The 23,947-nt window shown below is 50.6% G+C and overlaps 1 protein-coding gene across 1 annotated transcript; it reads right to left on the minus strand.

The window, feature by feature from the left end:
• Nucleotides 1-1,730: 1,730 nt before the first annotated feature.
• On the minus strand, nucleotides 1,731-14,347 carry Xylt2 (xylosyltransferase 2). Its single transcript, XM_026387089.2, has 11 exons — nucleotides 14,148-14,347; nucleotides 8,308-8,800; nucleotides 7,892-8,064; nucleotides 7,396-7,598; nucleotides 6,881-6,961; nucleotides 6,472-6,688; nucleotides 6,218-6,394; nucleotides 5,718-5,980; nucleotides 5,233-5,428; nucleotides 4,196-4,529; nucleotides 1,731-2,841 (listed from the first exon to the last, which is right to left on the minus strand). The coding sequence occupies exons 1-11, from the start codon at nucleotides 14,280-14,282 to the stop codon at nucleotides 2,519-2,521; spliced, it is 2,595 nt and encodes an 864-aa protein (XP_026242874.1). The 5' UTR covers nucleotides 14,283-14,347; the 3' UTR covers nucleotides 1,731-2,518.
• Between the last annotated feature and the right edge of the window lie 9,600 nt (nucleotides 14,348-23,947).

Below are 23,947 nucleotides of genomic sequence, written 5' to 3' on the forward strand. Positions count from 1 at the left end.
TGCAAATACAGAATGTTTGCAGTAGATGAGAGCAATGTGGAACTAAGACCTGGTGTGACATGGTGGGAGTGGCAGGGGCTGACACACAGTGCATGAGCCACCCAAACTAAGACAACAGTGGTTTGAGAACTGTTGTGCTAGGCAGCCCTGGTTAACTGTGGGCTGCTTTGTGTGCTCTGGGCCAGCAGTTCAACTGTTTTAGTTTGGCCTGTGTTTAATATGCCGAACCCAGATAGTAATTTTTCTGTTTAATGGCCTAAGAGTTGGGCTGGAGATATAGCTGAGAAATAGAACACTTGCCTCGAATGCACAAGGTCCTGGGTACCAACCCCAGAGCCAAAAAACCCTTCAGAGTTGATGTTGAGAAACAAAACCCCCAGTGATCTTGAGGACTAGAGTACAGCTTCAGATATTCACTAAAATAGGAGTAAAACACAATTATATTCACCTCTGTACCTGAACATCATGAACTGTATGCTCTTGCTGTTCGCCCCTTCTGGTTACCTGTCTAGTCAAGCCCTCAAGAGAGAGCATAGTTATTTCAGTGGCTAAGGCTTTCTACCTCCTTCTGAAGTCTGTTGCCACCACTGGATGACAAGCTTTGGGCTTGTCATTTCACAGTTCTGAATCTGTTTCCTGATAGGCCCCAGGAAGGTAATAAAAGTGCCTGACTTTAGGGGTTGGGAGGATTAAATGAGAACTGCATGCAGTCGGCCCAGTGGCTGAACAACCCTCTCTGGTGCTGTTTTTAGTGGTCAGGAGCGCCCTCTCATGGCAACTAGGAAAATGACATGGGGCAGCCTGGGCGGAATTGAGCCCTTTAATATACCAAGCTGAGCTGAGACCAGTGTGATCAGCAGTGGTGATTTTGGGTCTAGAAACCTTCACTCTTGCTCCCCACATTACAGAAGGTGTGAAGAACACTGAGCCCTTGCTAATGACAGGAGGGGAGTCAGAGGTGGGGAAGGGGCTTAAGAAAGGGAAAGGAATAGACAAACCTTTTTTTTGAGGTGGGGTACAGGGGCTTGAACTCAGGGGTACTAGACCACTGAGCCACATCCCGAGCCCTATTTTGTATTTAATTTAAAGACACAGTTTCACTGAGTTACTTAGCACCTCGCTGTTGCCAAGGCTGGCTTTGAACTTGCGGTCCTCCTGCCTCGGCCTTCCACCGCAAGCAGCTAGACAAACCTTTCTAGGTCCCAGGTCAGAGGCCAGGAAACCCAAGTCTTACTCCCAGCTTTAAGGGACAAACTCCAGCATGACCATTAAGCCAAGGCTGGAATTGCCTCTGTTCTTGAGGGTGCCCCACGAAACAGAACAATGAGGGCTTCCAGGATGGGCCCAGGTGACACTGAAGGCAGAAAAGCCAACATCTGCTGCAGCCTGACGAGGTGGAAGTGCTGGATCAGGGCTCTCAAGAAGGAAGCTCCCCTCATGCTGGCCTGCTGAGTGGCAATGAGGAAGTCTCTGAGCCTCCCAGGGCCATTGACCTCTCAGAAGAAGAAAGGGTTGCACTGGAGAAGTTTTTGCATCCTTCTGGCTGGGATGGATTTGAAGCTGTTCCTGCTCTGGGGGGCTGAGATTTCTGCCTTCTCAGGGCCATTAAAATAGCAGCTAAGATTCCTAAAAGAGGGTGGCCCTGGGAACAGCGATGGATCCCCGACATGCAGGAGGAAAAACACGAGGCTGCTTAGAGAGATAGAGATATATTTCTTCTGTTGCATATTTCAGACTTCACACCGAGCTTCAGGCACAATGCGACTCTGGGTTCTTCTGAGCCCCTGACAGGCTTCCCACACTGCTAATGAGGCTCACTGCCCCAGGGCACACCTGGGAGTACCTGGGAAACTGTAATGGTCTCAGTAGGCCCTGATGCCCTGCCTTTCCCATCAAGGGGCAGGGTGTGCTAGAAAGTCCTAGAGCCAGACTCCCTCACTGCTCTAGGGTCCCCTGGCTACCAGGGGAGAGGCTGTCCCTCTAGAGCCCAGCTCCACGGTGGCTCCTGAACACCTGTTCTCTGGGCCTCAGAGCTGGCAGGGTACCTGTACCCTTGCAGGGCCTCAGCCATGAGCACCACAGCCCAGGCTGGGGGACCCAGCCCTGGAGAGCGAAGCAGACCCAGCCTCTCCAGAGCAGTAGCAGATGGGCTCAAAAGGGCCCGCTCCCCCCAGCCATGGCCCACTTCCTGGGGCTGCTCTGAGCCCTATTGCACATCTTTTATTTCTAGTTCCTCCCCCACACACACCCATTTTAAATAAAAATAACAAACAAACTAGAGAGGAGGGGGAGGAAGAGTTGGGTTCGGAATGCTGCTGGAGCCCTTCTCCATTCCTGTCAACCCTCTGGTCCCTAGCAGAGACATTAGCCCACCGTGGCTGCCGTCTGTGCGGGCTCTGGATGGCTGATGTGGTGTACCCCCGGGGGGCCTCTGGTTCCTGCCTGTGGGAGGGGATAGCCCTCCATTGTCTGTAAGGTGCAATTCCCGGGTTCTCCGGGTGTGCTGGCTGGGGCCCTGCTACCTGAGTCGCCCGTCTGATTTGACAGGCCCCAGCTCTGATTTGGGGTCTGGGGACAGAGAGCTCCAGCTGGTCAGTCTGCAGAGATCCAGGGAGGGGCAGGCAGAGGGGCCCATGGCACACAGTCCTGCCACAGACCAGAAGCGGCTCAGTTCCCCATCTGTCCAGGCCTCCAGAGCAGGCCCTGTAAGCTCTGCGCGCCGCCGGGCGGCCTCCTCCACAGGCTCTGGCTGAGGCAGGTTCAGGATGCCGCTCAGGCCCTGGAAACTCTGTTCCAAGTATTCATTGTGGGGTGGTCCCGCGTGCAGCCAGAGGGCATCATCTGGAGGTGCAGGGCAGGCAATAAGTACGAGGTCAGCCCCAGGAGTCAGGTCTGAGTAGCCCAGTTCCCATCCCAGCCCTGCCATTGAATCTCATCTGGTGGAGTAACATTGGACCAATCCAAGGAACTTTCTGTGTCTATAAAATTGTAAGTTATATGAAACCAAGGATGTACTCCCTGAATTCTCAACTGTTTCATTAAGTCAAACAGAGGATTCAAGGCACTTTAGAAAATAAGGTAACAACCTGGTTTGTGTCACTCACATCCCTTCTTGATCATTGTCAGTGGCTCCTGGAGCCCTTGGCAACCTATTAGATCCTCCCTGTGGGCCCAGTTGCCTGGCCAGCTGGCCTTCCCATCTCCTACTTTCCCTGAACTCTCTGTCCCCTCATCAGATACCTGCCAGCTTTGTTCCTCCCACTTACATACAGCACGCTCTGCCTTTGTTCTGGAGACCCAGCCCCAGTCCCCACCAGCAGAGCTGCCTCTATTCCTTCTTCTGTTTCCTTCACCAGACTGAGTTCCAGGAGGGCTGCAGATGTGGCTCACTTGCCCTAGATCTCCCCAACCCCCAGTGTCCCCCGTCACCCTCAACCTGGGTTAACCTTTCTTGTGAGAAGATGTGGAGAGGGAAGGAAATATCTAGCTTGAGCACCCACTGCATACCCCCAGCTGTTACCCAGTACTCGTCCCTGGTATCTCCAGCTCCTTGCAGGAAGCTGCCCAGCCTCTGCTGCTGTTCATCTGCTTCCTTAGCCTCAGCTAAGTCAGGGGAGAGCCACGTGACTCTGCTCAGTCAGTCACACAGTAGACTGAGATGACCAGTCAGAATTGCTGTCCCAAGAACATGGAACTTGGGGACCCAGAGGCCCTGATCAGGCTCTGCTGCTCTGCAAGGCCATGTATGAAGAAGCTGATCTCAGAGAGACTAGGACAGGGGACAAGCTACCCCCAAAGGATAGAGGAAGCATCCTGTATTCTTCCAATGATTCCCCTTTTTAAATTTGAGTGAGTTTAATAATATGTGTCCCAGGTACCCAGGAGGTCTGATAGTTGCACTATCCTTCTTCACATGTGAACAGACTGAGGCTCAGGAAGGCCAAGTAATTTCTAAGGTCCAATGAAAGCAGCAGAGGCCTGTTCCCAACCTAAGTCTGATTGACTTTAAAGCTCCCCTTTCTCCTACACCACACTGTAGGGCCCTGCATGCTAAGGGATAGAAGATCAAGGTCCCAACCTCCTCCCTTCCCTTATCTTAAGGATGGGGTCAGCTCTGATGGTCACCTTCTTGAAGTCATCTCCCTGAAAAATCCGATTCTGTCTTTGGGTCATCATTTAGGCACTAGATCCTTACCTTTCCTGAGAGGTAGTTTGCGGTTGAAGGTCAAGGGCAGCACGAGGAAGTGGGTCTCACCCAGAGGTTCCCAGAACTGAAGCAGTCGAACGGTCCAGGCTCCTGGCCGCAGGGGCCGGCTCAGTGGAGGCTTGTACTGTGTGACCTCAGTCTCCGCATCTACCGTGATGTCATATGATGTGGCCACTACGTAGGTTGGGTCAATCCAGACCACAGTGGCTGTGAGATTGGGGCCCCGGGCCCAGCGCTGCATGGCCACAGGCTCATCCAGTGGTCCCAGCAACCCCCCAAAATTCCGGAAAAGACGCTCTTTGGGGTCCCATTCAGTGCCAACCTGTAGGGAGGGAGGAGGTGGGTAGGAGCCTGGAGGAAATGTCCTTCTCTCTTCTGATGCTGCTCTTACTGTGTAACCTCAGGCCAGTCACTGTTTCTGGGCCTCAGCTTCCCCATATGAAAAATAAAAGGGACAGACTTGGAGAATTTTTTTTTTTTTTTTTTTTTTTTTTTTTTTTTTTTGTGGTGCTGGGATTGAACCCAGGGCCTTGTACATGTGAAGCAAGCTCTACTAACTGAACTATATCCCCAGCCCCTAGGAGAATCTTAATCTCTTCAGCTCTGAGATTCATTCTAGGCTTTCATTCTGAACTGCTCTACAGTGGTGGGGCCATAGGCAGACCATCCCACAGAAGGTAACCAGGAAAGAGAATGAAGCGGCACCCAAAAGCTCAACGGGAATATCCTCATACCCCTAGAAGGATCCTTGTAGTGTAGAAGGACTGGGCTTGTGTTACGATGGAATGACAATCCCTCCCTACTCACTACATGTCCTATGTCCCCATCTGGGAGAGATCCTCAGAGTGTACATGCAGGGTGACACAGGCATGTCTGAGTGGGACACCACCAAGGCTGCCATTACTGGGTAAGAAGATTCCAGTGAACTCAGCTCATGAAGGCCCGATAGAGAATCTGTCCCTCTCTCCCCACTCCCTGTGTTTTGCTAGGGGTCAAAAGAAACCAAGGGGGAGGACATGTCCCACCTCCAAACTCTGGAGCCGGCTGGCCTGGTCACTGCGCCCCAATAGCTTCAGCGACCCCTGGGGCATCAGCCACATCTCAAGCGTCTCTGCTGGCCCTTGGACTGAGGGCTGCACCGTCTGCGTCACCAGGTAGCCCTGGAAATGGTCGTCATAGAAATACAGGTGCACGCTGGACGGCAAACCCCTGGGCTCAAACCTAAGGTTCCAGCAGGGAGAAAGGGAGATGCCATCAGCACACCTGACTCAGCCTGGAGTCCCAAGGAGGGGGCACTGGAGAGTCCCATCCCCAGGCACTTCCTTTGCCCCAAATCTCACAACCCATAGCACCTATGTGCCTGGCTCTTGCCTTCTTTATCATTATTTTTTCTTGCATTTTCCCTTGCCTTAGACTGGGAACTTGCTGTGGGCAGGGACTGTCTTTCCGATTTGCCTCCCAGAGGGCACCACACCCTGAGGGCCTGCAGTATGTCAGAAGGGGGTCTCACCTGCACAGTGAGGTGGCCTGTGGAGGTGCGGCAGTGGCAGCATGGCGCAGGCTGAGGCGGGTGAAGGCGGTGTAAGCGGTGAGCATGACATCGCTGAGTCCGCCAGGGCCATCGGCCACGTCATAGGTGTTCTCCCAGTAGGCTTTGAGGGCTGGCGTGCCAGCGGGGTAGCTGCCATATAGGTGGAAGTCCAAGATTTCCAGGACCTCCTGGTTCACAGTCGACTCAAACTTCCGGGCGAAGAAAGTGGGTCTGGAGACTTGCTGGAGAGGGAGAGGCAAGGAGAATGAAGGGCTCTGGGACCCACAGTAGGGCAGAAGCCGGCCCCTCTCAGCACTACCTAGCAATCAGCCTCTCCAGGCTTTTTCTGCTACTGCTGTGGGCCTAGACCCCAGGACTGCTCCCAGTGGAGGCCCATACTGCCTTTCTGACCTGGAAGGCTCCTGGGGAAAAGCTAGGTGAAGGCCTAGCAAGGCGGCCTCCCAGGCCATGGCAAGCACCTGCAGCCGTAGGAAGTCCTGTGGCTTGAAGTCGTTGGGGGAGCAGCCGCACCAGTCCACGATGTGCTTGTACTGGCACTTGCAGCCCAGCTTGCGGTTCCAGTTGGTGACCCGCAGGTTGTTGTCCACGAGGCTCTCACAGGCTGGGCTGTTCTCCAGCACCGTGTGGAAGAAGGACTGCAGGTGGCAGGGGTGTGGAAGATGAGCTGTGGGTAGCCCAACCCGCACCCTCTCTGGCCGGCCCAGGCACCCACCTCAGCTGGGAGCAGCGTGTATGTGTAGAACTGGCGTAGCTGGGCCACAAGTGGGTCATCCGTGTACACCACATACTCCACGAAGCTGCGTGTCAGCACAAACCAGTCGGAGCCACCATCCACCACGATGCCTGAAGGGATCTGCCGCTCACCCAGGCGCCACATGTGCGAGTCACACTCGTGGAAGAGCCGGTCCAGGCCCTGTTTCTTGATGAACCTGGGGGTGGCAAAAGGACCATGGCGAGGGATCCACAGAGTGGGGCCAGGCCTTCTCATCTACCCAGCAAACAGAACTCCTCCATCTGTGATTGGTCTGGAGATTCTGTAACCCAAGGCTGGGATCACTAAGTCCCCCTGTGTGGGAAGGGTTTTGAGAAGACACTAGGGCCTCCCTCCACACCTCCCTCACCTGGAGTTGTCCCGGCCATGTGACTTGAGGAAATTCTTGTCCCGGTTCTTGGATAGGAATGCTACCAGCTCCTCATTGGTCCTGGTGAGAGAATGGGGTGTGAGGGGCGGTTGCTCAACCACTGGCCCGAGCAGACTTCCTCCAGCACTTTCCCTTGGACCTTTCTCTCTTGCTGAGAGCTCTCTGGCCATGAGCCTTATCCCTCCCTGGCTAATTCTCTATGGTGGTAGGCACATGGGGTCCCAAGAAAGATCACATCATCCTCCCTCCCTTGCTAGATGTACCCAGGTACAGACTCTGGCTCCTCCTTTTCCCCTTCTCTTATCATTCCCAATCCTCAGATCACCTTTACCAGCTCCTCCTCTAATACATGGCTAGGACCAAGGGGGCCAAGAGGGTCATGTATGGATCCCAGAATGAGGCTCAAGGGAGGAGGAGCCCATCAGAGCCCTCCAACCCTGACTGCCCAGCTGGGGCCCCCTCCCACCCAGAGGTTCAGAGCCCCATCCCCACACCTGGTTGGGTAGTCAGTGGCGCTGAGGTTGATGAAGAAGTCCCAGGCCCAACCAGGTACCTCTAGCAGGTCCCGCATGCTCCGCAGGTACATCCTCAGAAGGCTGGCCCCACCCCAGATGGTGACCATGCGCCAGGGTGTCACCCGTACATTTTCATACCGCTGGGCCAGCTCCACCACCTCCCGGTGCAGGTAGTTGGAACGCTGGGGAAGAGGGGGTACTCAGCTGGGGGCTACTCAGCTGGGCCCTAGGGTTACAATTCCCCAACTCCACCCCAGGGGAGAGCACAAATAACATGGAGTAGAGAAAGTAAAAAGCAAAGGACAGGGCTCTAGTTCCTAAAGGGTTGTGCCACCTGCTGCTGGACATGTCCCCATTCTGAGCTTCAGTCTCCCTATCTCTCAGCTGCCTAAGCCAAGTCAGAGACCCTGTCTATTTGTGATCTTTGTAGTTTCTGCTCACTCCAGACACCCTTGGTCTTTCCTGCCCCCAGTACCTTGTCCACATGGATATAAAAGAAGTGCTGCTCATGGTAGACAGCCTTGAGGAGACGCTTCAGCTGGCGGATGGCGCGGCCATGAACCACCAACATGTAGGCGATGCGTACTGGGGGGCCATCCACGGGCTGGGCCCGAATCTCTTCCCACTGGATGCCAGGACTCATCTTCCCTGAGAGTAGAAAACAGACGCATCTTTGAGGTCCACACAAGGTCACAGGGTACGGGTAAAACACCTTTCAATGGAAGAAGCCCACATTTGGAGCCCTGGGTCCCAGCTCCCTTTCTGCCACTTAATACATTTAACAAAAGCTTGGGCAAGGAGATTGGGCCCTCTGGGAAATAAGGGTGAAGATCTGAGCCAAGCTATGTCCCCATCCATGCCTAGGAAGGATCAGAATGCCCTGTCCCTTACCAGCCAGCTGGCAATGCCGCGGCACAGCCTTGGGCATAAGGCTCCCGGCCTGGTGCAGGCACACCACGTTGGCGATCTCCTGCTGGCACTGCTTGGTGCTGGCCCGGGCCAGTGCCGACAGCGCATCCTTGCCCACGATCTCGCACTTAGGGGTAAAGCCGTTGTCTGTGGGCTGGGGGGCACCCTCCACGCTCCCTGTGTCTCCATGTGGTGGGAAGCCGGCAGCCCCTACCAGTGCCTCCCCAGCTGCTGCCCCACTCAGGTTCTGGCGTCCTGGGGCCTCTGGGGGTGGGGCAGGGGGGACCCGGCGACTGGCTCTGTGCCTGCTGGTTACTGCCCGTACCACCTTGGCCACGGGCAAGCCTGGGCTCTCAGCACGGCCCCGCCAGCGCCCATGCCTTCTGCCCGCGCTGCCCCGCCGCCCCGCTGAGCTGTCTGTATCCTTGGAGCCCTCGCCAGGGTCCAGTGGTCGTGGCTTCCTCTGCCTTCCTTTCTGTAAAAGATATGCAGACAGAGGTCACTAGGACAGTCACTTGCCTACTCTGCCTCCTTGAGCTCTACCTTGGCAGGGGCACCCTAAGACTTAGGAGCTCCTGCCCACCCTTTTCCTAGAGAAGTCCTGCGCTCCCGAATTTGGCACAAGGTCTGCCTGTAGGTGGTAAGCCCCTGAGCCACCACCACACTTGGTCTCTGGCTGGAAAGGTGAGGCTGAGCTGGGCCCACAGCTGACTCGCAGCAGGTTCTCCTGAAGGAAACAAGCCCTCCACGAGCCTGCCGCACCCCTGCTTCCTGGCTCTAAGTGCTTCCTCTAAGTGCCTGCTTCCTCGACTCCAACCCAGGCACTTCCCCCATGGCCTGGTCAGCTTGAACCACCCTCCTCTCCAGTCCCGTCTCCCCTTCCCTGGCTAGCAGCCATCACACTTGCCCTAGAGCGGGATACACTGAGCTCTGAGGCCCTGGATGTCCCTGTAGCAGACCGTGGACCCCTTGAGGGGAGCCATGGCAGCCCCATTTCCCGAGTCCAGTGGAGTAGCTGACACACAGAGGCATCTGGCTGGTGTCTTGAGACATGGAAGTGACAGAGGAAAGAGAGGTCCCGAGTCCCCAGAGCTCTGAGCTCAGCTCTGCCCTCTCACCAACAGCCGCTCAGTCTCCCTGAGCACATGCCCTCAGCCATGAGTGAGGGGCAAGAGAGAGAAAGCATGGAGAAGGCAGCTTGAGAGGGTGTCTCTACCACTGTCCCATTCCCCTCCTGCACCCCGTGTGAGCCCTCTCTCATGGCCCCTCTCCTCCAGCCCTGCAAGAGCTCAGTCCTTTTCTCACGTGGCCTGTGGGCAGCACACCTCAGTGGGGCAACCTCTTCCCTTGGCTTCCAGGAGACCCTCCTGGGCCTTCCCACACCTCATCAGTCTCTCAGCTCCCAAAGGGAACCCTGGGGCCTGTCCCCAGCCGAGCGCCTTCATTTCTCAGTGATCTCACTCAGTCTCAGTGTCTAAACTTCATCCACACTCCCAGAATTCTCTCACTCTGAGGCATTTAAATAGCAGCTTCCGTGTCATCTCTCTTGGGAGCATAAAGACCTCTGACCTACAGGTCCGAGGGGGAGCCCCTGCTCTTCCTCCCAACCTGCCCCTCCTTCAGCCTTCCTCTCCACCTCGGTTAATGACAACCCCATCCTTAAGTGGCTGAGGCCAAACACACTGGAGTCAACTTGGATTCCTCTCTCCCTCACACCCAATCTATCAGCAAGTCCTGTTGGAGCTGTCTTGAAGATACATGCAGAATCTGACTCTTTCTTAGGACTTTCTCCATCGCCCTCTGCCTGGATTCCCCGGTCTGCTGGACCTGCTCTTGTTCTGCCTCTCTGCTGGACCTGCTCTTGTTCTGCCTCAAGTCTCTAGGGTTCCGGTTAGAACTTCAGTTCCATCTCACCATCCTGCTGCTGGAAACAGCCAGAGGCCTCCCCTGGTGGGATCTGGCAGCCCTGCCCTCTGACCTCTTCTCCTATGACCCCTTCTGCTTCACTCTCATCCTGTCACAAGGGCCTCCTCACATCCCTTCATCCCACCTTTCCACTCACTGCACCCAGGACCTCAGCCCCTCCCACAGCTTGCTCCTCACCTCCTTCAACTGTGCATGAGTGGCCTCCTCTCAGGGAGCCCCCCACCATTGTATTCAAAATCCTGGCCCTCCCATCCTCTGCTTTATTTTCTCCACAGCACTTGATACCCTTCATCATCCTGCCATTTATTTATATTGTGTGTTTGAGGGCTATTTGCTAGTTTGTTCCTAGAGCCCAAGAGTGTCTGGTGATCACAGGCATTCAGTAAGCACCGGCTGAATGAATGGATGTCAATGGTCTTGGTTTTAGTCTTGGCTTAGGTGCATTTACAAAAGGTCTTTATGCTCCCATTTTAGTTATTGGAAGGGGAGAAGAAAACAATTAAATGTGAAGTCAAGAGAGGCCCAAGACCCTCAGACATCTTAGACAGCAGTTGGCTGGCCTCTCCCTGTCCCCCACTTCCCTAGGATCTTCATTCTCTCCCCTATCTGAGCACAGCAAGAACCTAACAGCCACCTTCAGGCCAGAGCCCCTCTCCCATACCCTGGCACCCAGGCCCTCTGTGCCTAGCACTGAGCTAGCCCTCTGATGACTTAAGAGGTTCCCAATGAGAGCTGGGGAGGCTCCCCATCTAAGAGAAACCTGAGTGGAGGCAGCTGATCCTGTTCAGTACCCCCATCGGGAAGGGCACCCTGGGCTGGGCAGCCTTCTAGAAAGGTGAGCCTGGCTACACAGCAAGCAGAGAAAGACATTCCCAAGCTTCGGTGGGTAGATATGGCAGAGAGGTGTGGGTTCCCCGGGTGGAAGCCAGTATCAGCGAGTCAGGAAGCTGGTCAGGAGGGCAGGGCACAGGGCACAGGGCCAGGCTGGCTGCGGTGGGAGACAGGATATGAGAGGAGGCAGGCATGTTGGTGCCCTGCACTGCAGCAGGGAGCTGGCTGACCCTGAGAAGGACAATCCCAGAGGAGGCTAGGGGACCAGGAGGCAGCGGTGAAGAATAAGAGAAGCCTTAGTCGATAGCCCCTGCCCTGTCCTCTCCCAGGTAAGTCCGTGTGAGCATCAGCAGAGCCTCAGGTTGTGAGGCCTTGCAAGGCCCCCTCTGATTACTAAGGATGGGGCCTGGTCCTCAAGCCTGGATGCATATTGGCTTCAAAGGCCCCCTGTTCCCCACTGAAGAGGCACTTAAAGTCCTTGGCCAGTTCCTGGCTCTGAGAATCCCTGGAATCCTTCTCTGAGCCATGGAGACAGTGAACATAGAAATGCTCACCCCACACCCCACCTCCCTGGACTTCTCAGACTGCATTTAAAGTAAGTGGTGATAAAACAAGTGGTGAGAATGTTTGTGAAGGCTTTGAAAACTATCAAGTGGCTCTTTGGAGTCTAGTGATCATCCCAGGTAGCCACTCCAGTCCTCCCACAGACAGCAGAGTGCACATCTTAAAAGCACATTGGATCCCGGGTGGTGCTCTCCTGCTGCACTTAGAACAAAACCCCAGGCCCTTCTGTGGCCCCTTCAGCCATGCAGTATGGATTCATTTTCAGGGAAAGTGCCACACCCTCCTGTCCATTCCTCAAGAGCACCCAGCTCAGCCCACTCCCAGGGCCTTCTGCCCAAACTCTCCTGCCCACCTCTTCCTGCTGAAAGCCTTTCCAACCTCCCGATCTAAACCAGCCTCCTTGTTAGTCTGGTGACTAACCTTTTCACTGTCTGTCTTTCTCTGTAGACTCTGCCCATGAGGGCCAGGGCTCACCTAGTCTTTATTTCTATCTCTCCATATTAGCACAGTGCCTGGTGTGAATAGAACATAATAAATGTTTGTTGACTGAATGACTGAACTCCTGTCCCCTAGGTGCAGTGCTGAGATAATAAGTGTTACATTACTGACAGCTTATCATGTGCCAGGAACTCCTACAAATGCTCACAGGCATCATTTCATTTTGTCTGTATAAACCCAACAAGAGAGGTGCTACTATTACCCAGTCTTGAGGGGGTACTGAGGAGGATATGGAAAGAGGAGCGGTGATTCATTGGTGGTGTGCTCAGCAGCAGAGCTGGAACAGGATGGTGAAGAGGGCAGTCCCACTTCAGCAGCCGCCTTCCCGAGCACTGTGCTATGCTGCCTGGCAACCCCCAAGTCTGGTGAGGTAGCTACTGAGGGGTTCAAGCATCAGTGGCTGCCTGATGCTCAACATTAGCTCACTGAGGATCTTTTTCCATTCAGCCCAGGATTCCTCTGTCAGTTTCCTCCAATTTCCAAGCTGGAGGAAGGGGTGAGGCTGGGGTATCCCAACCTCTCCACTGAGCCAATTCTCCATGCCAAGCTATAAACAGGGAAGCAAGGTCCTCAGATCATCCAGAGACTCACAAGCGAATGCAGCACGGGGCCATTTGCTTCTGAGAAGGCTCAGGTGCTTTGACATCTCCCTCCCCAGAGTGGTCACCAGTTTCTGCTCACATATTTCAGGGTCAGGGGCTCTCTAACTCTGTTGGTAGCTAGTCCATCTTAAAGTCTTATCTGTCCCAAAGACTTCTTATACTAGGCCTGAAACTCTCTTCTCCTCTTCCTCCTGCACCCTGGTCCACACAAAACAAGCTCATTCCCTCAGAAGTCACAGAGCCAGCCTCCCCAGTCCCCACCCTCAACTCCTTATGGAGTAATGGTCTCATGTAACTGTTCCTGCTCCCCTCCCCATTCCAGCTTCTGGTTCTCCCCCCAAAACAAGAGAGATCAGCTCTTCTCCAATCTCCACACCAGGCCTTCCAGACTGTAGAGGTGCAGGAAGTCAAAGTGGACACGGGGGTTCCCTTGGCCTTCAATTCCCAGGTAGAGAAGCCCAAGAGGGCAGGCAAGCACAGCCTCTGACCAGAGCCCTGGAGGGACCAGAAGTGGAGGCAGGGGCAGGGAACTCCTAACTTGTAGCCACAGCTTAAGAGTATGGCTCACCCTCTATGCCCTTTCAGTTCCAATTTTACTGGACCCTCTGAACCACCCTGGGGAGGATGCGACTTGGCCCTCAGCTAAAAACACAACAAACAAGAATGAGGAAGACTCTTGGATCAGGGAATCTGGGCGCTGCTGAACAAGTTGCTGTCATCCCTATCCCCTTAGAGCCACAGGGGGTCTCTCCCGGATTCCTTAATGTCCTGAAGCCAGCTCAACTTTTCCCTCCCAAACCCCTGGCTGAGAAGCCACAACTGGGGGACTCTCCAGCTTTTTCCCTCAGGGTCACTCCCTGTTCTCTTAGTTCGTGGGGGTACACACTTCGTCACAGGCCGTAATTCCACTCCAAAGCTCCACTTTCCTATCTGTCGCTGCCTCTCAAGCGCGGCTGGACATAGATGCCCGGGGTCCCTCCGCCCCACTCCTCCACCCACGGCGTGCACACCCCCGCCCCCTCCCAACTTCAGAAAGTTTGGCCTGGGGCTCCCCACCTCGGAGCAGGCTCCAGCCCAGCCCCGCCTCCCAGCCCTGCTCCCCGCGCCTGACCTTCACCGCTCCCGCGGCAGGAGACCACCCCACCATGACCCTCTCCTCCCGCCCCAGCCCCCAGTCCGCCCGCGGCCCGGGCCTCTGGGTCACCCACCACGCCGAAGCACAGCCCGTCAGGCCCGCCTGGGAAAGGGGAGTCAGGAGCCGGACGTCTGGCTCCTGGAGGCCTCCAGCTGCCCACACGCACGCTGCCGGAGCCCCACTTGCTGGCCCGAGCCGCCCTCAGCCCGCTAGGACCCCGCGCGCCCCCGCGCCCGGCCTGCCCGCCCGCCTGGCCGCTGGAGCACCTCGCTTGGCTCGTCCTCCTCCAGGCCGCTGAAGCTCCACACTACCAGGCCCTGCAGCAGCAGGATGGCCAGCGCGATGGCGATCGCCAGCTTGTAGCGCCGCACCAGCTTCTGCACCCGCGCGCTCGCCACCATCTTCCTGCCCGGGACGCGGGGCGCGCGCCCAGCCCTGCAACCCCGCCGCGGGCGCGCGCACGGACGCGGGGCCGAGCCCTCCTGCTGGCCTAGGGAGGTGGGCCGGGCGCGAGCCTGGGCGGGGCCAAGGGCGGGGCCCGGAGGGCCGCGCCTCGCAGGCTGGGGCGGGGCCTGGGCCGCAGAGCCTCCCTCCCGGGCCGCTGCGGGCTGGGGGCTGCGAGCTGGCTGTCGCCCGGCCTCCCACGCCGAGTCTGCATCCGGCGTGCCTTCCTCGGTGTGTGCCCCAGCCAGTGGTCACCTCTCCCTGGACAGCAGACCTATTGTGCTGGGAGGGTCTGCGGCCCGACCGCTCGCCTGCCTGGTGTTGCGGGGCGTGGGGGAGCTCGGCTCTGCCGGCGGTAAGCTCTCCATCCCAGGGTCCCAGTAAGTGCTACAGCTCCCAGAAGAGCCAGTTGGGAGTGGTGGTGTGAGTGCCACAAGGCCCCGCTTCAAACCTTCAGGCCGTAACCTAGGACAAAGTCTAACCCGTTGACTGGCTCCGGGGCCCTTCAAGAAAACATCCTTTTCTCTCTTCTCCCTTATCCTAAGCAGCTTCTGGCCTTTCTCCCCTACCTCATCCTAAGCACCCTGAACTGTTTTCCTCCTCTTTCATCCTAAGCATTTCGGGTCTCTTCTGGAGTTCTGATTCTCAGTTCTTAGCTTGCATCAGAGTCACCTGTAGGACTTGATAAAACAGATACTATCACTGGTCCTCACCCCCGGAGTTTCTGCTTTGGTAAATCACGGATGGAGCCTGAGAATTGGAATTTTCAACAGGTTCCAGGCGATGCTGATGCGGCAGGTCTGGGACCACACTTGGAGAACCACTAGACCTTGGCATATGCTGTTCTCTCTGCCAAGTCCTACCAGCTGTTCCCCGGCCCGTCAATGGCATCTTTGCTTGTGCTCACTGTCCAGTGGAGCACTATCACATCTGGTCGCCTTTTCTCTGGGATCATTCCTTATTCACCTTCGAGTCCTTACCACCACATAGGACACCCAGCAACGCTCAAGAAATGCTGGGATGCCGGGAGTGATGAGATCCCAACTATTGAGGCAGGAGGATCAACAGTCTGAGGCTGCTCTCAGTAACTTAGTGAGAATTTAAATTACAAAAAGGGCTGGGATGTAGCTCAGTGGTACAGCACCCCCTGCGTTCAATTCTGTACTGAGAGGGAAAAAAAAGTTGGGGAAAAAAGCAGAGGAACCCTAGCTACCTAGCTGACCTCAACATTTCTCCGGAATCTGTTCAAACATGGCATTTGCAGGGACTGAACATATACAGTCTCTCCTGAGCCTGGTAGGATGGCGGAGAGAGGGAAGAGGGGGAGAGGTAAAACAGTGTCCCCCAAAGTAAGGTGAATAGAGATGGCAAAACCAAGAAAGAAAATTTAAAATGAAGCTTTAAGAACCACTACAGAGGGCTGGGGACGTGGCTCAGGCGGTAGCACGGCCTGGCATGGGTGCGGCCGGGTTCGATCCTCAGCACCACATACCAACAAAGATGTTGTGTCCGCCGAGAACTAGAAATAAATATTTTTTAAAAAAAATTCTCTCTCTCTCTCTCTCTCTCTCTCCTCTCTCACTCTCAAAAAAAAAATTACAGAGAGGGGTGGAAAGAGAAAACAAAGAAAAATTCAAGTCTAAAAAGTTTGAAGTTAATGGTAGCGGTGTTAGGAAGGTGCCAGGAGATACCTTGGAGAAAGAATTCTAGACTGGGATGAGCACAGGACAGGCAGTCATTTGAGGCACTTCAATAAGACTTTCTTTAATCCTCTCCTGCTTTGACATTGGAATTCGGTCCATTCTTCAGCCTTAGTTAAATGGAAGAATTATAAACAATGTTTCAGATGACAGTTTGCCTACTTAAGAGAACCTCCACTTCAAGGATTTGGGAAAACATCAGTTGACATGCCAACAATTGATATGTTAATTAAATATCGATCTTCCTTGCTCATTAAATCAGGTCCCCTAAGGACCTCTACCTGCCAGTACTCCCCACCCCCGCCCATGGAAATAGCTTTCTTTCCCTCTGATTTTATAAATACTATATACTCATATAACATTTAAACAAAAACAAAAATAAAAAAGGAAAAAAGTTAAAGTTACTTGAAGTCTACCCGCAAGATAATTATCATTAACATAATGGGGACTATCCTCTCTCCATTTTTTTATGTGTACATAATTTGGGTGGGGGTACCAGGAATTGAACTCCAGGGCACTTGACCTCTGAGCCACATCCCCAGCCTTGTTTTGTATTTTACCTTGTTTTTACCTTTGTTTCGTTTTTTTTTTTTTTTTTTTTTTTTTGTATTGACAGGGTCTTACTGAGTTGCTTAGGGCCTTGCTTTTGCTGAGGCTGGCTTTGAACTTGCAATCCTTTTGCTGAGGCTGGCTTTGAACTTGCAATCCTCCTGTCTTAGCCTCCTGAGCTGCTGGGATTACAGGCCTGAGCCAGGACACCCGGCTTGTACATAATTTTGAATGGCTGGGATCTCATCACTCATGGTGTTTAGTTCAGGGCACTCCACCACTGAGCTACATTCCCAGCCCTTTTTATTGTTTAATTAATTAATATTTATTTTGAGACAAGATCTTAGCTAAATTGCTGAAGCTGGCCTCAAATTTGCAATCCTTCTGTCTTAGCCTCCCTCCCGAGTAGCTGGGTTTATATGTGTAGGCCACCATGCCCAGGTGACTCGTGCCTGGTTAACTCATTCTTCTTAATGACTGCATAATATTCTATTCCTTCCTTGAATCGGCATTCACCAGGTTTCCAGGCTCTTGCCACAAAACTGCAATAAATATACTTCTAGGCTTAAGCCTATGACTGAGGCTTTTATTTCTATGACAGAATTTCCTAGGAATACTGTTACTGGGGAAAAGGAAATTTTAAATTTTAACAGATATTGCCAAATTTGTTCCTGAAAAATTTGTTCCTGTGGAGAGTCACATTTCCAGCAACAACGAGGATATGAGGGTATTGTTTTCCAGCAGCAGGTGTTACTCTGTTTTTAATTTTTGCTAATCTGATAGGTGAGAAGTGACCTCATTTTTTTTTAATTTGCACTTCTCTGCTGGGCACTGGCCATTAAATTGCTTTATGTACTGTTTGCATTTGCTGTTTTTCTAGTTATGCCTCTTCATGTTCTCCCCAAATTAAATTTATTGCTATTTATTGTTTGTCTTTTTCTTATGAATTTTTAGAGTTTTTGTCCACTTAACATGTAAAGTTACCCTCAATTTACCATTGCACTTTGGCTTTTTAAAGACAATTTAAAGCTTTTTTTTTTTTTTTTTTTGGTAATCAAATATGTTTCTAGCTGGGCACAGCAAACACCAATTTTAGTATTTGAAAATACCAAAATCCCAGCTACTGAGGTAGGACGATTGCAAGTTCAAGGACAGCCTGGGCAACTTAGCTGAGATCCTGTCTCAAAGTAAAAAATAAAAAGGGCTGGGGATGTAGCTCGGGGGCAGAGCACCCCTGGATTCAAATTCTCAGTATTGGGGGTAGGGGGAAGGTTCTTCTTTTCTTTTAGGGCTTCTCATTTTCCACTTTGGTTTACCAGATCTCTTTAGTCTTTGATGATGCTTATGGTCTTATATGTTCTCCTACTATTTTTCTTTCCTTCTTTTAATTTTTTTTTTGCATTTAAGTCTTTAATCTGGATTTTTTTAAAAAATATGATACAAAATAGGTGTGCCAGGGACTTTTTTAGCATATGCACTTCAATAAAACATCAGTCTCTACTTAGGGTGGTTTTTTTGAGGTGGGGTACTGGGAAGTGAATCCCAGGGTGGTCTACCACTGAGCTACATCCTCAGTCCCTTTCATTTTTTATTTTGAGACAGGGTCTCTCTTGCTAAATTGCCCAGGTTGGCCTTAAACTTGGCCTCAATGGCTGGAATTCCAGGTGTGAGCCACGGCACCTGGTTATCTGTCTAGATTTTACTATTTTAAAAACAAATTCCTTATTGAGATATAGCCTTCATAGATTGATCTAGATTGGACCGTATAAAATGAAAGGTTGATTGTCCCCTCGGTCCCCTTTTCTCTTTAGTTCTCCCAATAAATTTCACTGTGCTTTATTCTTTTATGGTGGAAAGTCTTGAAAATACCAAAAGGTTTCTGGGAACAGCAGAATGGGAAGGCATCCTGGAGTGTAAGCAGGTTGCTGGTGTGAGGTCCCCTTTCCCACGTGAGGGAGTTGTCCCTGCTGTCCTCGTTGGCAGAGCTCTTTGAGGAGGTGTGGGTGCTGAATGTTTTCAGGTGTGTTTTCCACCGTCAGAATTTAAACTTGGCTCAGCACCAGAGGGCACAGGGGCCCCCTGCAGGAAAGGCTCCAGGCTCTGTCTTTCTGCTCATCTGTCCAGTTCCCTTGGATTGACATATCACGCGGCTGTCCACAGCCCCGAGACTGGCTTCACCCTAGGATGAAGTTCACCTCGTTCCTTTTGGTCACATTCTGCCAGCTCACCCAGAACCCATCTCTGGTTCTATGGATCCCTGCTTGTCAGAAAGTTCTGACATCTCTCGAAAGCATCGTATGGGTTGTTCCAATGTGACCTCTTGAGAGGGTGAATTATTTAAAAAATATTTTCCACATATTAGAATGACTTTTGCATCTTTATAGTAAAATATGGTTTACTCACAGTAGATTTGAAAATTTTATTTATTTATTTGGTTCTGGAATTGAACCCAGGGCCTAGTGCATGCCGAGTAGTGCCCTACCACTGAATTATACCCCACTCCTGATTCTTGTGATGGTATTGGATTTACTGGTATTTTACTTAGTTTTTTACATCTGTGTTTATAAAGGAGGTATACCAGAGACTGCAGGCTGGTGACTTGGGACTGATAATATTTGGCAGGGTTTGGGAGGATTTGATTCCGAGTTCCTGAGTAAGGGGTACATAGTCTCCGTTGTCTGCAGCTCCCGCCTCCTTGGCATGGCACACCCAATCACCTGTACCCATTCGTGTCACTCTGGTCCTTACAAACACTTGACTTTGCAACCCCTACTATATGGTTTTCTTTGCTCATTTAAAAAGAATCTATGGTAGATTTGGGTACCCAAGTGGCACTCGTTCACCACACACATGGAAGAGCATTCCTTCTTTATTCTTTTTCTTTTTCCTTTTTTAGTGCTGAGCCCACGGCCTCGCGCATGCTAAGTACACGTTCCCACGAAGCTGTGTGGCCAGCCCCTGTTTTTGAAACAGACACTGCTGTTCCTCAAGCATTTGAAAAGGCTTGTCAGCAAAAGCATCTACCCCAGGAGCTCCTTGGGGAGCTCATTCTCTTGTAATTTCTATTTCTTTTTTTCCTCTCCTGGTTATTGGCCTATTTGGAATTTTGTGTTTCTGTTTTGGCTCAACAGTGTAATTTATGAATGTTTTTCTGGAGAAAAAAAATTTAAACACTCCATCTCTCTTATTTTTCCTCTGCAGTTATTTCACTTGTAATGTGTACCAACAGTATGAATTGTCCCCAGAAATGAAAGGGTCACATCTCTTTCATCTTTCCATTTAGGCCAGCTGAGAATCCACGTGTGTCAGCTTTCTTTTTGGTCCTCTGAGTCGCCTGTCTGCCTGCCTCTGTTTCTCCGAGTTGTCTAAAATGCCTGTGACAGGCACATATAAGGGGTGTAAACAGAAGAGTTCTGGGATGGAGTGTTCTTCTCAGCAAGTCCCCTTCCTGTCTCATAGGGCCATGGCAGGAAGCTGGTCCTTAATTAGAAGCTACCCGGATGGGCTTTCACTGGTCTGGCCCACAGCTCTGAGCAGCCCACTAACCCCAGACAAGATGCCCATGACTTGGACTCCCAGGGGTGCCGTCTGTGCCTGGGTCCTCACTCCTAGACTCTGTCAGCTAGCCTGTTCCCACTGTGAGAAGCAGATACTCCCTCACCGTGCGATTTAAACATTAATAAGAAGGAGGTCACATGTGTATGCTTTGACACACCCTCCAAATACCTAACAAATACCTAACAGATAGGCATTCATATGACAAAGACAAGTTACAAATCTGGATAAACATCTCAGGGACAAGAGAGAGAACTGGTAAAGCAAAGTATCCAGAAGAGCCAAAGCCGAGGGCCTGTGGGGGAAGGGGGGCTGAAACATTTTCAGAGAATGGAGGACAGAACCAGACTCTGCCCAGCCAAGGACTGGAGCGAGGCCACCACACTTTTGAAAGGAGCCTGGGAAAAAAGAACAACAACAAACAAAAAAGCAGCTGAGCAGATCTCAGGGGCTGTGGCCAAAACAAAAGCATATGGGCCCAGGGAAGCTGGAGAGTCCTCTAACTCTGTGATTGAATCTGCAAGCCCCCCAGTGTGAGGGAAGAGCGCCAATTCCAAGGCCCTCAGAAGACAAGTTCTGGACCAGGATACACTGGATGCAGCCACCCAAGTAAATCCCCCAGATGTAAAAGGAGAGAGAGAGAGAGAGAGAGAGAGAGAGAGAGAGAGAGAGAGAGAGAGAGAGAGACCCACAAAGAAAAACAAAAACTCCCAGCCATAATGAGCCTATAAACCAAAATTCCAAAGCACTTCAAGAAACCAAATGCTAAAAATAGCCGCCAACCAATTCAACAACTGAAATATGAGCTCACTATCGTCATTTTTGGATTCATAGGGTAAAAAACATACCCAGAGATAAATGAAGAAATCATTTTACAAAGAGGAAAATTTTCAAAATTTAATTTGATTTTTTTTTTTTTGGTAGTACTGGAGATTGAATTCAGTGGTGCTCTACCACCGAGCTACATCCCCATTCCTTTCTAATTTTTTTTCTTGAGACAGGACTGATTAAGTTGCTGAGAATGGCCTTGAGTTTGTGATCTTCCCTCCTCAGTCTTCTGAGCCTGGGTGGCATTACAGACATGAGCCACTGCACCTGGCTAAGAGATTGTGAAACAAATGCAGATTAAAAATAAGAATATAGACATGAAAATAAAATCATGAATCTCAGAAATTAAATATAATCATTAAAAAAAAAAAACTAAAAGGCTAGGCAGGCATGGTGGTGCACCCCTGTAATCCCAGCAGCTCGGGAGTCTGAGGCAGAAGGATCAAGATTTCAAAGCCAGCCTCAGCAAAAGCAAGGTGCTAAGCAACTCAGTGAACCCTAAATAAAATACAAAACAGGACTGGGGATGTGACTCAGTGGTCGAGTGTCCTTGAGTTCAATCCCTGGTACCCACCAAAAATAATTTTTTTAAAAAATCTAAAAGATGGAATGAATTTTATACTGGAAATAGTTGAAGATAAAATTAGTGAACTGGAAAATAATTCTAAATAGATCTACATGGTATGCAGTGCAGAGAGGTAAAGAGAAGTAAGAGAACATTTTCAAGAGTAGGAGAATAAATTAAAATACTCCAATATATTTCATAATTTTTTCAGAAGAAGAAAATGGCAGGGAAATAATATTGAAGACATGATAGTGGAAAATATTCTAGAATTGAAGGGAAACATTAGTAACATACAATTGATTTTTTTAAACCCAGTCTGATGCTCTGTATTTTATTAAGTGTGTTTAATTAATTTACTTTTATTGATTTCAAAGATGTATTCAAACTTTCTTTTTTAAAAAACTATAATTCTATATTTTCTCAAATGGGTCTGTGGGAGACAGGCTTTGAAATACCAAGAGGTAGAGTGCCCCCTGGCTTCTGCAGAAGGATGTGCATGGCTTATTTGAACTTCAGCAGGTTCCAGGCTAGCAGGGAACCGAAACTGGTTCAGGAATAAGCAGGAACTGCACCTGTTTTCCTTAGTAAGGAGGTGGTTTGCTAGTGGACCTTTCCCGAGAGGGTAGATTGGGGAGGAGGATTTAGGGTTAGGTCCTCTGAGGCCCTCTGAGTTTCACATAGGTCAAGGCAGCATTTCACATTGGACTTGAGTTTTAAGCCTCCCACACATTGTGCTGTTTTCTTTTTAGTGCTAAATAGACTGGTTTTTGCTATAATCTTCCTCAACAATTTAGAAGACAAATTGCCAGACACAGTGGCCCATATCTCTAATCCCAGCAATTCTGGAGGCTAAGGTAAGAGGATCACAAGTTTGAGGCCAGCCTCAACAATTTAGCAAGGCCCTAAGAAACTCAGTGAGACTCTGCCTCAAAATAAAAAAATAAAAAAGGGCTGGAGATAAAGCTCAGTGGTAAAGTGTCCCTGGGTTTAATCCCCAATACCAAATAATAATACTAACAACAACAGTAATTTAGAAGGCAAGAATTAGAATTCTTTTTTCTAATTCTACAGTGTTTATCTTAAGGCTTTTCAGATATTTGTGATATGAAATTCAGTGATCACAGTCCATATAGAACTATAATTTAATTTAACAGGTATAAACCTGCTGTGGAAAATTTTCCCCCATTCATTCATATTCTCTCTCTCTCTCTCTCTCTCTCTCTCTCTCTCTCTCTCGTATCAAGGATTAAAAGGGGCCACTTTACCACTGAGTCACATCCCCAGTCCTTTTTTATTTTTTATTTTGACAGAGTCTCAATAAGTTGCTTAGGTCCTTGCTAAGTTGCTAAGGTTAGCCTTGAGCTTATGATCATCCTGCCTCAGCCTCTCCTGCCGCTGGGACTACAGTCATGCTCCACTGTACCTGGCTCATTCCTGCTTTTTCAAATTTCATTTGGGACTATAAACTTCATTGTTTTTCTTTATAACATAGCTAACCTCTTTTAAATGAACAGATACTATTTTGGATCATCAATTTTGAAACAATTTTAAGAATACAATTTTTTAGAGTGATACATGTATATTAATGTATTTAATACCCTTTACCAAGTTAAGTTTAAAAATTGGATTAAAAATTGTATATATAAGATCCGGGAGCGGTGGCACATGCCTGTCATCCCAGTGACTCTGGAGGCTGAGGCAGGAGGATCATGAGTTCAAAGCCAGCCTCAGCAAAAGCGAGGTGCTAAGCAACTCAGTGAGACCCTGTCTCTAAATAATTCTGATTCTCCTGCCCTCCATGTCCTAGCACACATCCTAAATGATGGATTTCCAAGAGTGAGGAAAAATAGGGCTGGGGATGTGGCTCAGTGGTCGAGTGCCTCTGAGTTCAATCCTCAGTACAAGAAAAAAAAATGTATATATAAGGCAACAATTCAGTTCAAAATGTTTCAGAATAGCAAGTGATCTCCCTTAACTTTCCCTCTGCTCCCCCACTTAGAATAACCTTCCTTGACAGTTTACTTTGTTCCTTCCACATCTTTCTCTCTGCTCATGTAAATATGTAAATCCTTTAATAGGGCCCCTGCCTAGGTTTTAAAGGAACAGGATCATGTAGAAATTCTCCAGTTTATAGCTGGTCGTGCATGCTTGTAATCCCAGAGGCTCTGGAGGCCTAGGCAAGAGGATTATAGGTTCAAAGCCAATCTCAGCAATTTAGCGAGGTCCTAAGCAAGTCAGTGAGACCTTATCTCTAAATAAAATATAAAAGGGGGCTGGGGAGGGCTGAGGTTGCAGCTCAGTGGTAGAGTGCTTGTCCAGCATGTGTGAGGCACTGGGTTCGATTCTCAGCACCACATATAAATGAATAAATAAAAAATAAAGGTCCATCATCAACTAAAAAAATATTTAAAAAAAGGACTGGGGA

This window comes from Urocitellus parryii, chromosome 7, assembly GCF_045843805.1.
Source record: "Urocitellus parryii isolate mUroPar1 chromosome 7, mUroPar1.hap1, whole genome shotgun sequence".
In the NCBI taxonomy this organism is placed as follows: domain Eukaryota; kingdom Metazoa; phylum Chordata; class Mammalia; order Rodentia; family Sciuridae; genus Urocitellus; species Urocitellus parryii.